This window comes from Nestor notabilis, unplaced genomic scaffold (genome assembly GCF_000696875.1).
Source record: "Nestor notabilis isolate BGI_N333 unplaced genomic scaffold, ASM69687v1 scaffold29770, whole genome shotgun sequence".
In the NCBI taxonomy this organism is placed as follows: domain Eukaryota; kingdom Metazoa; phylum Chordata; class Aves; order Psittaciformes; family Psittacidae; genus Nestor; species Nestor notabilis.
Genome location: NW_009910185.1, coordinates 1,073 through 17,376, shown reverse-complemented (window position 1 = coordinate 17,376; position 16,304 = coordinate 1,073). Strand labels below are relative to the sequence as shown.

The 16,304-nt window shown below is 46.3% G+C and overlaps 1 protein-coding gene across 1 annotated transcript in view; it reads left to right on the top strand.

Annotated features, from left to right (window-relative positions):
- The window catches only part of SPG7 (spastic paraplegia 7 (pure and complicated autosomal recessive)), a gene marked incomplete at its 5' end in the record, with an annotated part of 28,464 nt that extends 12,478 nt beyond the window's left edge, over nucleotides 1-15,986 (top strand). The window contains 8 exons of the mRNA XM_010024849.1: nucleotides 5,743-5,867; nucleotides 7,094-7,196; nucleotides 8,202-8,312; nucleotides 11,661-11,776; nucleotides 12,569-12,725; nucleotides 13,269-13,432; nucleotides 13,856-13,933; nucleotides 15,636-15,986. Of these exons, the coding sequence (XP_010023151.1) occupies nucleotides 5,743-5,867; nucleotides 7,094-7,196; nucleotides 8,202-8,312; nucleotides 11,661-11,776; nucleotides 12,569-12,725; nucleotides 13,269-13,432; nucleotides 13,856-13,933; nucleotides 15,636-15,845 (1,064 nt within the window). The remainder of the gene's footprint in view (nucleotides 1-5,742; nucleotides 5,868-7,093; nucleotides 7,197-8,201; nucleotides 8,313-11,660; nucleotides 11,777-12,568; nucleotides 12,726-13,268; nucleotides 13,433-13,855; nucleotides 13,934-15,635) is intronic.
- Nucleotides 15,987-16,304: the final 318 nt, after the last annotated feature.

The window sequence follows — 16,304 nt, the reverse complement described above, 5'->3', positions numbered from 1 at the left end:
AGCAGCTGGGCCTTTATCACCTTAGAAATCCAAGCTGTTGGCTTGTACATCTTTGCCATGCCTCTTTAGCATTCTTTTGCTGAAGTAATTACCATTGCATTAAAACAACCCTCATTCCCCTTTTCCCTAGGACAAGGGTAGCTTGTACTTGGCAGCCAGTTCAGAGCTAAGCCCAGAACTGCAGCTTGATCATGTCCTTGCTAAAAAGCCATCTGTATGATAAGTGATAACTGTTTTGGACTGCTGCTAGAGAAGAGGTTGTGGCCCTGAAAGTCAGGAGGTTTTTTCCAGTGTGGACGCCAGGGATGCCTTGGCTGGCCTTGCTCTGGTGTCACAGGTCATCGTATCGCTCACTTGAAGTGGGTCTTCTCTCTGTTCTTTCTCCCAGCTGCTTTGCTGAGTACAGATGGAAAGCAGCAGCAGCTGCTCCTCAGCACAGGGTTGGTGGACACTGTGTGCCCAGTACTTGCTTCATGCTGACCCAGGCTTTCCTGCATAACTCTGGGGAATCTTCTTAAGCACCAGGTCTGAACCATGTACCCCACCCTGGATCCCTTTTCTGAAGGCACTGTAGCATATCTGTCTTCATCTGTCTCTTAGGCAGGACTACTCCAGAGCTGATGGTTACTAAGAAAGTAACTTGGCTCGTGACAGATCTCTTGACTATGTGCTGTGGCTAAGTTATGGAGATAACCCTCTTGAAATCTAGACATTTGTACAGGCTTTTAAGGGTGTGGGGCTAAATCCAGTAAACTTTAAAACCCTGGAGCTAACTGGTTTTGTGACACTACTGAAGACCCTGAGTCATAACACAGTGTAGTGTCACAGGCAGAGTGAATTTGCACCAGCAGTCATGTGTAGAATCAACAGCAAATGTGCATTCGAGATTATGGCTGGCAGAGGGCAGCAACCCCAAAGACTCTTGCTGCAGTAAATGGCTTCACCTTAAGAGTATGCTTTCCCACTGGCAGCTGGAGAAGAATTATTTAGAGTACTGAAGAACCAAAAAAAAAAAAGAATTGACAGCAAGGGCACTGCTGTCTATAGAGTAACATTTAGGTCCATCTGGCCATAAAGTGTTGTTGGTTACTTGATGTGTTCCATCTAAGACACGTGGTGGTTTAAAGCCTGTTAGGGTTTAAAGTTTAGTTGTCCCAGAGGGCCAAAAGCAATGTAATACACCAATTCTCATATCCTTTGACTTACTCTCACGCAGTCTGTCTGACTACAGGATCCCTAATCTAAACTGGGAGAGAGAAGCTTTGCAAACAAATTCTGGTTTGATGCCACACTTCTGTATGGTTTCTGGCTGGACCAGAGGTAGCCCTTTTCTCAGACACTTTCACATGACTGCCAAAAGGAATGATCCTTTTGCTGTTCTTAGTCATAACTCTGTCAGAGCCTGCAGCACTGACCCAACTTGCAATGTTTCTGTTGCTAAATCTTATTATTGCAAGCAGGGCCAGGAACAACTACCTACCTGCCCATCAGGGAGTGTTTTTGTCAGTCTGCTGTTTGGTGGAACGGAGCCACCTTTTCCTTTGGCTGTAACTGTGACACTTGTTGTCTCATCACATTCTTCATATGAAAAGTCAAAGGTTCTTCTGCACTAAAAGCATCCCACATTCTCCAGACTTTAAAGGGGTTAAAACTGCTTGCTTTTTCACTGAGCATTTGCAGTATAATGGGGATGAGCCCTACTGAAGTGGAGCACATGCCGCAGTTCAGCAGCAAGGCTGCCTTCTGGAGAGTGCTCAGGAGTCAAACCCCATCTTTTCAAGGAGAGAAGATGGGACTTGTAAAATGCTTCCATGAAATGGTAGGTGTTCCTCCATACTGCACAAAAGATGATCTGTAATTCTGGATCTCTGCCCTTGCTGCAGAAGGAGGAGAAATTGTAAGCAGGAGCACGGCGTGGTACAGACAGGGTAGAGCAATCCTGCTGTAGAGGGACCCTTCAGGCCTCTCTCTGATTCAGCACAGGTGCTGTGAAGCTTTTGAAGGAGGAATGAGCTTTAAGGAGATCCTAAACAACCAGACAGAAGTCTGGTTATCAGAGGAACATGCTTGAAACACACAATGCTGCATAGATACCAGAAATCACCTTAAATACGTGTGTGCACTTCCCCAGAGCTTTGCACTTGCACGAACTTACGCAACTTGGCCAAGCACGTAAATATGCTTGGAGTGAATATAACTGTTTACAGCTGTATCTGTACAGTAGATGTTCTCAACAGAAAAGGCTAGTTAGTAACACACTGAACAGCAATCTTGGCGTGATGGATTTTCTTTTCTCCTGACAGTTGTAGGGTGAGCTGGCAACAGCTTAACACTGAATTAAATGGAAGCCCATGTGTCTGTTCACGAATCTGTAGTCAGTACAATCCACGTCTCTGTACTAAAAATGAAGTGTCTGATTTCCTCCAGTCTGTAGAAATTGGGCATGGTTTCTAGAATGTTTTCTTGGCGAGTCTCAATTCAGAAACTGGGGTACAGCACTATGGGAAAGTGACTTTAGAAGGCAAATACTATCCTTGATATGTACTTTAATAGTGTCTTGTTTGCTCTGTGATGCCTAGTTTATTTTAAAATTTATATTGTCTCATTATTTATTCGTGTCTCATACAGATACTAAGTCCTTCATTTTGCTAAGTGCTTTGTCAAACACACTAAAAAACCAGCCCAAGGAGTTTACAGTGTCAGATGGGAGACAGCTGGCAAGGACTGTCAGGCTGGTACAGGAAACATGGACTTAATGTTGGCTTGTGCTCACCAGCACTGATCTTGGCACGTGTTGCTGCGATGTTATCTAACAGAGTGTGTTACCTAAACGAAGGGTGAAGTGTTATGTGCATCCTGGCAAAATAGTTTTCAAGGTAATATTGAATAAGGTTTTTTAGGGGCGCTATCCAAGCGCAAGCGGAGGAGTGGCATGTGCTTGCAAAGAGGAAGCCTTGAAATGGAATTTTGAGAGCTCTGTTTTGGCTGTGTTTCGCTGAAATTGATGGTTGAAGTTCTTCAGAGCAGCACCATAGAACCGAGTGAGCTAGTAATTTGAAAAAAAAAAGCTATGCACAAAAGTAGATCTGAGTCATCAGCAGTGATTGTTGAATTTATGTGTACCACTGAGATTACTCATAGGTAAGGCAGAGGAAGAAAAGGAGGGTCAGAGCTCTATGGAACCTGCTCTGCAGGCTTGGAGGAAGGATGAGGACACCCAGAAAAAAGCCATTCTGCTCAGCTGCATGGAATGAATGTGCAGTTTGATACTCAGTAATTCTGGTACACAGATTTTTGAGTAATTGTGCTCTTCCTACAAGCGACCTTGGTTTCCTCCACTCTGACAGCTTTCATCATGTTCTGGAAACACCAAGAATCTGCTGGGAGAAGGGGAGGGACTGGAGGGAGCCTGTATGTACAAAAGCTGTTTCTAAAAACCAGAGTGACGCATGTACTCCCGTCTTTGTCAAAACAGGTGCCTGTTTTGAATAGTGAATCTTCCCTCACAAACAGCAAACAAGCGGAAGAGGAATGTGACCCAAATATCTCCTCTGTTCTGAATGCATTTGGGAGAAGCTTGACAGTCCTGGGCTGATGTGTGTTTTGTAAATGAAAGTGCAGGAGGTTTTTTGGTAGCAGCTCTTCATCTGAAGTCCTCAGACAAAACCTCTCCCCTCTTGCTGTATGCAAGCTTCTCACTCCGAGGCTTCCCTCACAAAGGTGGCTCTCCTTTAATGATACTGTTCACAGATGATGTCCAGAAGGCTTTTGAACAAATGGCTAGAGAATTACACAGTGTGATAATGAAGGTGAGATGCCCATCAAAGTAGTGTGCTGCGTCAGTGGGGAGCAGAACGCTTCTCAGCTCAAGTAGACCCTTTTTTTTCCTTCCTTTCTTCAAGTGGCTTCATTTGTAAACACTGTGGATGCAAAGGCTGTCTTTAGGCTGAATGTACAGAGCTGTTTTTCATTTGTTGATGTGACCCAGGTGGTGGATTTTAGCCAAAGGAACAGTCTACATCTTTGCCTGGGAAAGCCAAGTCCTGTGATGTGCCAGGTGATGTTGCATTGGGAACAGTAATATGAATCGGAGGCTGCAGTACTAGATTTCTTGGAGCAGTTTTCACACCACTGGGATACATGCTTGAGAGCAAGTGGGACAGAAGCTGATGGGAGGAGGATGCTCTCAGTGGTTCTGGGTTTTTTTGGTCTTGGGTTTTTTTTTTCCCATTTATTCTAATAGTCAGACCTATTTTAAGAGAGTCTTTCCAGCTGCAAAGCAGATAATGTACTGTACCATCTAATCCTGCTGTGTGAGTGAAGCTTGCTATCCCCCCAGTGCCTGCCAGTCTCTCTGCTTATTTATCACACTCCGAAGCGCAGTGTAATACATGCTTGAAGGATGGCTGGCTTTATCCTCTCCAGGAGCTTATTTAGACAGCATCCTGCAGGGAGGAAGAACTGAGGTTTGCTGTAGCACAAGCTGACAGAGCCAGTCCTCTGACTTACCTGTAACCTTAATCTCTCTGCTGAGCTCTTGTACGCTGACACATTTGGCAGCGCTTCTGGTGGAGCTGGAGAGAGCTGAAACCCGCCCAGTTTACGTGCACAAAGCTGCCTCTGCAGCGTGTGACTTGGCAGCCCAGGCAGCGCATGGGACTAAGGCGTCCTTTCCCTGGGAAGGCTGCTGTGTGCCAAGGCTGCTGAATCTGCTGTAAGCAGGTGACTCATACCCAGGGGCCTGTGGGCACCTGGTGGAATGTCATAAATCTCTGGCTCCCCACGCAAGCAGCACAACTGCCTGCCCCTTCCTGCCCTGCTCCAGATGCAAGTTCTCTGACTTCCCTGGGAAGCCCTGTCTGCCTTTGATGCCTCTGTACTCCAGGCTGCTCTAACGCAGCTGCTAAATCCTGGTGCTTCCTTCATCTTTAAGACCTGGAAACAAAACCTGCTCTGACTGTGGTTTGAGTTAGCGTATGCTAATCATCACTGCAGAGCTATGTGGTTGTACTTTGTGTCTAGCTACATGTCTGTGGTTTAAGTTCTGCAGGGTTGGTCTTTGCAGTGGTCTGCAGTATGCCCAGGTACCTTTCAAGTGATAAAAGATGAGTGAGAAGGCAAAGATTAAATCATACTGTAACATGCTCCTTGCTGCGTGGCAAAGCTGCGTCCTCTTTCTGCATTAACGTGAGCTGATGATCCTGGTGGGCTGTCTGTGACTGAAGGCTAAAAGTAATTGAAAGCTGAAAGGGCTTTGCACGGAAATATTTGTGAGGGAAAGGCTGTTTCATCATTGTTTGTACAACCTGGAGGTAGAAGAGCAGGAACTGACATAAGCCTGGGGGTGAGAAGGCATCTCCTAACTTACCAAAATAGAAATGTTTTGTTCTGGTTTCTAGTTGGAGCAACTTTCAAATGTGGCAAAAGGAAGTGTGGGGAAAAGTTTTAAGCCAGGATTTATTGAATAAATGAAAAGGGAATTTCAGAGTATATGTGATGACCAGAGACTGGCCTGTGTGACTTGGGAGGTTCCTTCCTGTCTTGTGCTCCTTGCTGGAGAGGAGGACATTTTGTCAGCCTCAGCTGCCCCAGAGGATGCTGTAAACACCCTCTGGCTTTTTATGATGAAGATTCATAAAGCATTCCCTGCATCCTGCCCTGCCCCATCCCTTCATATGCCTGCACAGCAGCATCTGCCATGGTGAAAACCTCCACCTTTGGTTTTGGTTGTTTTTTCTACAGGAATGGGGACCACAGATCATGTCATAGTGCTGGCTTCCACCAACCGTGCTGATGTCTTGGATAATGCTTTGATGAGACCTGGGAGGCTGGACAGGCACATCTTCATTGATCTTCCAACACTCCAGGTACATTCTACCTGCTGCCTTGTCCTTACCATAATGCTGATGACTGAGGTTTCCCAGTCCTTAATGGTGATCCCTCCATTGGTGGATCAAAAGCTGAGTTTGGAGAAGGTAGAGCTGGTAAGCTTCTGTTTGCCTTTATTTACATGCTCTAGATGAAGGACTTGACATTCTCAACACATGTACTTCTTTCCCTGAAGTGACCAATCGCTATTTTTCAGTGTCTCTGCTCTGGTACCAGCTTTGGTGGTGAATTCTTCCGTGAGTTTTGCTTTGCCATGCAGATGCAGAACTATGTTTGTGTCTTCTCTACAGGAAATTAGGAGCTACATAATTGGCAAGTTGGCTTGTATGAGAATGAAAGCTTAAATTGTCATGTGCCTTGAGCACCATTTGTTCTGTAGGTTTATCGTCCTCGCTGTCCTTGTAAGGCTCCTCATTTTCCTTTAGGCAGCCTGTTAAGTGACTTGCTCCTTCTGAATGCATTTTAAATCCATTTGCTAGGAGTCTTCCATGTCTGCTGTGTTGACATTTGTAATAGAGTTTTGGGAATAGGCTCAGCTGCAGTAAAGATCTGTCTGCTCTGCCAGCACAGGCTCTTCTTCTCCCATCTGTGCTTTACTGCCGTCCTCAAGAGTTTTCAGTTAAAATACCTTAAATGCCTGGTAGAATCTGGCATCGGAAGCATGAACTGTGCAGCTGTCCTGAAGGAGGAAGGGGAAAAACCCTGGCAACTGAGCCCATTGTTTTAATCAGGATCTCCTGGACCAGATGAATGAGTCAATCCTTGACTACTTGCCAGTCATCATCTCACCCCCACCTTCATCTGGGAAATGGTCTCTAGTGAAGGAGCTAGTAGATGGGGTTTGCAGTTTGCAGTGTGTGAGGGAACAGGTAGAGGCAGTCAGAGCTACTTCCTGCAAGCGCTTTCATGGTAAGAGAAAAGTTAAGACAGATCAGAGTGAAAGTTAGGAGAGGAGAGTGGCCCGGAAAGAGAAAGCAGTGACTCACGGTAAGCCTCTGTACATCTGTTCTGTATTTGAGCCGGGTGTTTACCGAGGCTCCTGGATCACCACCACACTGTAAGGGCAGCCCTGCCCTCTGGTGGCAATGTCACCGTGTCCCAGCTGCCAGAGGTCTGCTCCTCCCCTACTCCCTCCGAGGGACAGCACTGAAGCTGCCACGTCGTGAAGGTTTGCTTGGGCTCAGGTGTTCTGTGCTCTTTACAGGAGAGAAGAGAGATCTTTGAGCAGCACCTGAAGGGCCTCAAGCTGATCCAAGATGCCAGCTTCTACTCACAACACCTTGCGGAACTGACTCCAGGCTTCAGTGGTAAGACATGCTGTGTCCCAGTGGGGCTGCTCTGCCTGCTTCTGCACGATTTCTGCAGTTCAAGCTGCAGCTTCTTGGTTGCTTAGTTTTAACTATTTGGGTCTAAAGGGTTTTTTTTTTTTTCTTAAAGCCTACTCCGTCTCTATGGAAATAGGGGGAACCTACCCAGCTCTCTAATGAGCAATGTGTCTATCCAATCTTCTGAAACTTCTGGGACTAGCAGGGTGTGGGAATAGGAAAATACACTGTTATTATGTCTGGGATCCTAGTTCCTAAGGGGAGGAACCATTGCTCATGCTCCTATCCAAGCTGTTTTTGGGGCTGAGATGTTGCACTTAAGGGAGAAAACTCTTGAAGCTGATATATGTTACCAGGAAGGTGATAGGAGGAATTAATAGAATTACTTTGTCAGTCAGAGTAGAAATTGGACAACTCTGCCTGGCTCCTGCACTGAGCCTGTTTCCAGGGTAGGTCCCTGGGAATTTGAAACAGCGCTGAGCAAGGGGCTCCAGAGTTCCTGTTGATGTGGAGTTCCTGGAATATCCTTTCTGTGTTTCCCCTCTAACAGGCCCCAGCACACTGCCTCTTCGTGACTTCTTTCAGCAGCCCCCCGCCACCATCACCCACACACACAAACTCAGAACAGATGTTCTTTCTCTTCTGCACAGAGGTTGTACGGTCGCCGTGTGAACAGCAGCCCGTGCCAGCCCGGACTGCCCACTCCCCTGTTGCTGAGAGCAAGCCTTGGCTTTAGCCTCCTAATTGATCTGAACTGAACTCTGTCCTCTGTGTGGCAACGCAGTCTTCATTGCCAAGCAGTTGCATTGTTCAAATCCAACATAAACACCATGGGCTAGGTTTGCTCTCTGTTCCCAGGGAACAAAAAAAGTGCAGGCTAGTTGACTTGCTTAGGTCCTTCTCCAGATTTGTTCTTGCCTCTTCTGTCCTCTGCAATCTTTGTTGTGTAACAAATTCAATGTAATGCCTGTAAACTCTTGTCCACAGGAGCTGACATAGCGAATATATGTAATGAAGCTGCTCTTCATGCTGCTAGAGAAGGTCACAAATCCATCGATACTTTCAACTTTGAGTACGCTGTGGAAAGAGTCATTGCAGGTAAGTGATGCAGGCATTTCATTTCCCTCCAGTCTTACTGGTCTGTGCCACGCTTCTTGAGAGGAGGCTGAAGTGAGTAGATTACAGTCAAGGAAGATACGTGGGTCCTAACTGTGCTCTGTCCTGTAGTGCTGACCTAAAGGTTTTAGGTTTTTACAGTCACAAGATAGTTCTCCAAACAAGACCCCATATGGATTTATCTTCCTGAATTTGTAGGCAGCCTGAACCTGTAGCTCAGAGGAGATGGCCAGTAGTAAAACAGTAAAGAGGAGAATTAAAATCTGTATGGCTTTTTTAGTTTTAAAAGAGTTGGGGTTTGGTTTCTTTTTATAAGAAAAGGAGTGGAAGTATCTCAGGGTTTTTCTTGCTGCTCTGGACACCTGCTACATAAACATGAATAGCAAATAGGCTATGCATCCTCAACAGCAAGAAATCAGAGATTTTTCTGTTTGGTCTCAAAGCCCAGGCTTTGGTGAATTGGCAGAATAAACTGAAAGACAGTAGAGTACTGTTCTCCCTCTGAGAACATCCTGTTGGCCTTTCCCTGTTGCGTGTGCTATTGCCAGCAGAGGAACCTCTGGATATTACCCTGTAGCAGTATATTATAGGGAAGGGAAAAATAATTCCCAGAACTCTTGACTTCACCTGCGGGATTTGAATCTGGTGGGTTTCAGTGTGAACTGCCCTGTAGCCAAGCTGTGGTTTTCATAATCAGACACTTAAGTGCTTCCAGGCTGCAATGTCATTACCAGGGGGCGAGCCTGGGCAAACAGACTGGCATACTGTGCTTTGCTTAGAGCATGTGGAACAGGATGTTTGTACTGGGTCAGTTATTTCCTGATCCTGGAATTCAGTCCTGAGTGTTTGCTTTATCAGAAAATGCCTAAACAATTACTCACTTGAGAGAAGATTTTTGAGAAAATTCCTGACAGTTTCATCTGCCTCTTCAAAGCACTCCAAGGGATTTGGGTTTGGTAACTGTGGTCACACTTAAACAAAGCACAGACTGTACCAAGCAGCTCCCAGGAGTTGACAGCGAGATGACTGTAGTCCTCATCAGCTGGAGAAAGAGGTGCTTTATTTTTCATCTGCAAAAGAGAAAGCACCGAACTTGTAGGGGTTCACTTGGGTTTTCTTTCTTGCCTTAGTTCCCCAGACTTAGAAGGTGGGGCAAAAAGCAAGTAAGGCCACAGGGGATTAATGTGGTGGGGCATTGCAGGGCAAGGGCTTCAGCAGTTTCACTGCTGACAAGCTGACATGCTTCCCCAAGGCTCTGTGGTGCGTAGGAGGCCTTAAAGTCTTTTTGTTGCCGAACTGGGATTCTTTCATGTTTGTGGGACCTGACTATTTTCTGTACACTACGTCTAAAAGACCTCAAACAACCCTTCAGGCTTGTAAATTGAATGTACCCTTGCCATGTAATAGGAATGCTTCTGGGTTTCACAATCCAGCGGGCATTTCAGTTGCTATAAAAGCTTTTCTTGAAAGAACAAAGATATTACTGTGCTTTCCATTATAAGCTTCTGGTTTTAATAAGCAGTGTGGAATCAAAAGAGAACTTTGCAAGTCCAGAGGCTCTGTCAGCCTTGAAGCTTTGTATTGCTGTAAGGGAGGAGTAAGAACTTCTCTCTGTGGTAGTCCCCATTGTGTTTTTAGTTTGGGAACAGAAAGCAGTCAGTAAGTCAGGTCTCCTGGGAGTAAGTGAGGAAACCTGCTGAGAGCACAGAGGCTTTCAGGGGTTCTCTTTAGAATATGTAGAGGAGCCTGGTTTCTTGGTGGTGTTTGTGTCCTCTGTGTAAGGGCAGCAGAGATGCACCAGAGCTGTTTCCTAAGTTGTTTGTCTCCTAAATGCAGTAAGTACAGGCCTTTAAAGAACTTTCCTGCCCGGAGATGAACTTCATGTAGGAAAAGAAATAATCTTGTAAACACACTGGGTGTGCTGTTGAGAAGAGTACAGTCCCTCCCTCCTTGGTGGGCTGAAAGAGGAATGATTCCAGAATTGAAGTGTCTGTATGTGCGTGTATATATATATGTGTATGTGTGTCTATATACGTGCAGTGTATATATATACATCTTTCTACAGAAGATGACATACAGGCATATGCACGCACACTGCTGAAGGCAGGGTAAGGGACTGACTGATAAAAATCAAGGCTGTTGCATTTAATCTGCTATTCCATCACCATCATGCCTTGGGGGGCACAGTGGTTTCCAGGGTCCCTGAGCAGTAATTTTACAAGATCTGCCACACTAACTTTGCTGTTTCCTTGTTTAATAAAGCCCTTAACTTTGTTTAAAAATTAATGTTAATAGAATGTTGTTTTTCAAGACATGAAGCAAGCTTGGTGTAATGCTGCTCTTGACTCTGCCTGCTCTACCACCTGCTGCTCCTGGCACTGTGTGCAGGCATTTGCTTTAAAGTACTGGTACCTTTTTGCATTCAACATACGGAGATGTAATAAATGCTTGATATGCAGCGTGTTCTGTAGTTAACATATTTTCTATGTGCTAGAAGTTTTACTTCCATTCAAAACTTATTTTTTAATCCTTACTGGTCTCACTCTGCATTGCAGACTACTGGGTTGGAAAATAAATGCTTTTGAAAATCACCTTTTTGGAGGAAGTATTAAGTGAGAGTTACGGCTTAATTTGCTAGTCCTCAGGAGCCTGGGAATAAGCTCACGCAGAGCATGCCATGTGTGATCAGAGACGTTTCCAGGGTCTGGAGAAAGATTTTTGTGTATATTCCTGGTCTTTTGCTGGTTTGAACACTCCTCATGCACAAGAATCTCAACTGGGACTTCATATATAATGCAACATCTTGTTTCTTTCATGTTCTGCCTAAGGGACAGAAAGACCATACGGCAAAATCAGTATGATACTCTAGCTAGTTTCTGTTTTGGGTTTTGCTGGTTTGTTTCTTGTTTTGTTTTTCCAAATGGTAGGGTGACTTGTTGCAGATCTGTCCCTGGGCAGAGATACACTGTGACATGGTTTTGGCAGAGCTGGGAACAGAACAGAGCTTTGTGTTCTAGAGCTGTGATCTAATCAAATGTTAAATTATTTGTCAAATGATTAAGTCTGTTGTAAGGAGGAAAGGAGGGGGAAAGTTTCTGACAGTGTTTTCAAGCAATCCAGGCATGGATTACTTTCTGCTACAGGGGAAGAGAGCACCTCTTCCACAGCATGTAATTGAAGGGCTTTTTATTGCCTCTCCTCAGACAAGAGTGCAGTATGATTTTTGCTGGCTGTTATCCCCAGACTGTGTTAGCTTGAGTACAAGATTATGCCCTGCTGGTTGCACCTATTGCTGGCAATCTCATGGAATCCTTGTCTGTGTTCCTATAGGCACTGCCAAAAGAAGTCAAATCCTGTCACCGGAAGAGAGGAAGGTTGTGGCGTTCCATGAATCAGGCCATGCACTGGTTGGCTGGCTGCTGGAGCACACTGAGGCTGTGATGAAGGTAACTACAGCACCAGCTCTTCCATAAAGAAGCCTGTCACTGGGTGTGAAGAGAGTCCTTTGGGCTTCTCCTGTCTGAGATTTGCTGGTTGCTTTCTAGTACTTGTGTTGAATTCTGCTGGCCTCTGTGAGCTTGGAGCTGTGAATACTGCAGCAAAATAAAGGGTTAATATAGAGTCATTTAGGTTGAAAAAGACCTTCTCTGCAGGGAAAGGCCTCTCTTTGGCACCCCAGGGTGTATTCTTTCCCATGCACATCTACTCAAAAAGCCTTGACACTGAGAGGACATGGGGAGTGGAAATGACAAGGGAGACAGCTCCTTGGCTCCCCACCAGCAGCAAATTCATTCTGAATGACCTATTGTATGAGCTGAACTGTTGTTAATCACTCTCTTTTAATGCATGTGGGAAATGGCTCTTACTTTTCTGAAGACATCCTATATTTCTCCAGGTAGTCTCAGTGATTCTGGAACACAGTCAAGTGAACTCTTTGGCTTATACTCTCCAAAGCAACTCCTAAATCTCAGGATTTCACTGGCTTGCTATTAAGGACAATTTCCTTTCAATTTCTTGAGCAGAAAGTGGCAGAAAGCTTATGTCTGTAGCTGTGAGGCAGAGCCTTCAGTACAGGAATGGTAACACACTGTAGTCCTTGGCTGTATCTCTGTAGGCCAGCCTGCCTGCCTCATAGTTTTCCACAGATTTCACTGGGATTGCAGACCTTTTCCTGTTCTTTTTCTGCTGCTGTAGTGGGAGCTTTTTTGGTCTGTGAACCGAGTTGCTCTGTGTTGCAGGTTTCGATAGCCCCTCGGACAAATGCCGCTCTTGGATTTGCTCAGATCCTTCCAAGAGAGCAGTACCTCTTCACCAAGGAACAGCTGATGGAGAGAATGTGTATGGCACTGGGAGGGAGAGTGTCTGAGGCCATCACCTTTAACAAAGTCACTACAGGTGAGGAGACAGACATGGCATAGATCCTGGAGATTGTACTAAGACATCCTGATCTTGTGCTTGTTCTGTCCGAGGGTGAGCTGAGCAAGAGATGAAGGCTTCCCACACTGAGAAGAAGAAATGTCAGATTGCATGATTTGATCTTGGGCTTGCATTTGTGAGCATGGAGGTCTCTCACTGTTGGTTGTCACTGTGTTGTCTTACACTTGTCCCAAAGCCTAAGGCCACAGATGCAATTACCCAGTGAGACTCTTGGCTCGTGGCAGGGCCTAGAGTTTTCTGTGCCGTGTTTCCAGCTAGTTGTATCCAAATGGGATGGCAGTGACAGGTAAGCACTCCACATAAGCCAGTTACCAGTAGATTCACTCAGTCATGCATGAGTCCTGCAGTACATGTTGGAAAGGTCCATCAGCAGGTGGAGTGTTCACCTCCATGGGCTCCTGTGGGTCCTCTGGTCTCTTGATTAGCAGGATGCATTGAGGATGTGCTTCTCTTGCACTCAGCTCATCGCTGGCAAGCACTGTGTCTGTCTCTCTTGCCCAGGAGCACAGGATGACCTGAAGAAAGTGACCAAGATAGCATACTCTATGGTGAAGCAGTACGGAATGGTGCCCAGCATTGGGCAGGTCTCCTTCCCAGACCTGGATAGTGCACCTGGAATTGGTCGGCGCCCTTTCAGCCAGGGACTTCAGCAGATGATGGACCATGTAAGGCTGCTGTTGGTTACACATTCCTGGTCTTATTCTTCACTTTCTGCAGCCTGGGGGGGGAAAAGCAAATAACTTGCACCCAAACAGTTCATGTTTTTGTGTTAGCCATTGGGGAGTGAATTTCAAGTGAGTTTGTTTCCCTGGGATTTGTGCTGAGCTGCATCTTTTGCTACCAGACAGCCTCCTTAATTACACTGCGTTTCCCACCAGCTGGGACTCTGCTGGAGAGTTGTGCTAGTGCAGGAGTTGACTGTTCCTTACCATGAGTACTCCTCTGCTGTTTTTCATATGGTTTATCTGTATTTTCTGTTGAGGGGAACCACTTTCTGCCTGTCTCAGTCTGCAGATTCTATCCCTCGATTATCCACATGCTGCGTTTATTGCACTCCAGGTCTCTCTCTCCTTGTTACTGTCTTTTAGGAAGCAAAAGTCCTGGTGGCTCAGGCTTACAGGCGCACAGAAAAGCTCTTACTGGAGAACAGGGACAAGCTACAAATCGTAAGTTGAAGGGAATGGAGAGTAAGGGTGGTTTTGGGTTTTTCACCTGGTGTGTTTTTTGCCTTGCTGCTTTCTGTGCTCTCAAGCTCAGCTGTCACAGTGTCTCTGTGGTCCTACAAAGGCTTGGAGAGGGAATGCTGGGGCTCATGGTGTGAACAAGTAAGTACTGCAGACGCCCCAGATCAGGAACAGGCGCAGGGAGGAATGCGTGCTCTTCCAACAGTGAGCTCCCCACAGTGAGTAGTCTGCCTTTAGACACCAGCTGGTATTTGCAGGGTAGAGGAGTAGGAGTGCTCTGTGGAAATGATCAATGCTGGAATGTGTCCCTCACCTGCACTTCTCTGCTAGCCTCTTGGCAGTGTAATTTCCTGGAGAGCAGACTGACTGTTCTTGTGAAGCCCATAAATGCAGGAACAGCTCATCCTTCTGGGTCCTGTAGGTGCACAGGAATCAGGTAGGCGGTTTCTGGCTTTGATGAAAGAATATAGGACTTGCCACCTTGGCTGATTGGCACTGGTTCATGCTTTCTGGACACTCCAGGCAGGTTTCACCTGCCAGCTCCTCGATACCTGATACAACAAGGAATCCTTGTTGCAGAGGTAGAGCTTTGCCTTCTCCCCTCTGTGTCCTGACAGTCCCCGCGCCAGTCACCCTGGCATGTCCCCACCAGCTCAGCATGTTCTCTGTACCCGTTGCTCTGGGCTGAGCCACACTTGGTTTGCTGTACCCTGTGTATCTACTTCATCTTTCCTTCAGAAGTCTGGCCCATAGCATCCAAAATAACCAGCAGTCAGCTCGGTGTTGCATGTTTTGCAAATAAAACGATCATTTTATTTAAATCATCTTTTTAAACAAACAAGAATGATGGCAACAACAGCAAAATCCCCTTCAGCTACACAACTGCAGACCTTCTGTGCGTAGTAAGGTAGCCAGAGCTGGCTTGCTTAGGCACCCTGCTGTTGGCCATATCTCAGCCCTGTCCCCAGGACAGTGCCCAGGGAGCACTCTGAAGGCAAGCCCTGTTAGGGGGTCTCTTCTCTGCAGGCCTCCTCTGTTCTGTTGCTTTCATTTAACAGCAGTCAGATGTTTGCGAGAGGCTCATCACAGAAGAACTTTCAAGTTAAGCCAAAGTATCTACAGAGTAAATGTTTCGGTTGCTAGGCCAGTGTGTCGCATCTTGTCAGCGGAGTTGAGCAGTTCCATGTTTGGCAGCCACCTGCTGCTCAAGTGCGGCCCTTCTGCTGGCAGAGGGGCCAGAGCATTCAGCTTTTCTGGAGAGGAACTTCTGCTGACCTCCAGCCCACGCCTGCAGGAACAGACAGCTCTTTGTTGTCACTGGGAGCGGGTCTGACCGTGGTCTCATGTGCTGCTACTTTGGCATCCTAGGCAGGGCCACAGGTGCAGTGACAGTGGCAGGATGGGCATGTCTCCAGTTATTCTTGGAGTTCTGACTTGACAAATCATTCCTTAGAGCTTGTTTTATTGCTTCCAGTCATGCTCTGTATTCCTGGATAAATGCACTCTCATGAAAGGTGGAGAGCTAAGGTGGTTTCTGCAGGCTCTGGGGTCCCCCCGTCTGTGCCATGATAGTCAGGGTGCAGATGTTGAGGTCTGTGTTGAGCTGGCAGGGAGAGTTCAGATCAGTTCAGAGAGACTGTTTTCAAACCCCTGTGCCTCATTATGTCTTGTTTACTCTTTCTAGCTGTCTAATGCCCTCCTGGAGAAAGAAGTGATAAATTATGATGACATTGAAGCTTTAATTGGGCCTCCACCCTACGGGCCAAAGAAAATGATAGCTCCTCAGAGCTGGCTTCAAGCAGAGAGAGACAAGCAAGATACAAGAGACGAAGAAATGCCCCAGCAGCCACCAAACCATGAGGAAGAGGAGGAACCACGTCTGAGACCAGTATGAAGCCCACTCCTAATGTGGAATGGGAGGACTTGAGAGGCTTATTTTGGACCCAGACCCGTTCCCTTTTCCAGAATTAAAGATACTGAATAGGGAATCTCTGTGCTGCTGTTAACCAAAAATTGGCTATGTTGGCTCTTTTAATGAGCTTTTTACTGCAGGAAGGAGAACTCCTTAGGACTTTGAAATTGATTCTCAGCAGGGTAGTAGTGATTTGGAATCTGGTAAGTCTAATCCACTGGAAAGATTTCCTGTACGCAGCAGCGATGCAGATGTTCTTAAGGGTGAAAAAGATCCTGTGAAGTCTTTATAAGCCACCTCTCACTGTGCTGTGATGCACAGCAGGAGTGCAGGGCTGTCCCTTCAGTGTCAGGACAGTCAGTATATAGTGAAATCCCAGTGCAGCTGAGGGGGGTAGTTGTTGTGTGACTCTGCTGTCACCTTTGATCGTCTCTGCTGCTT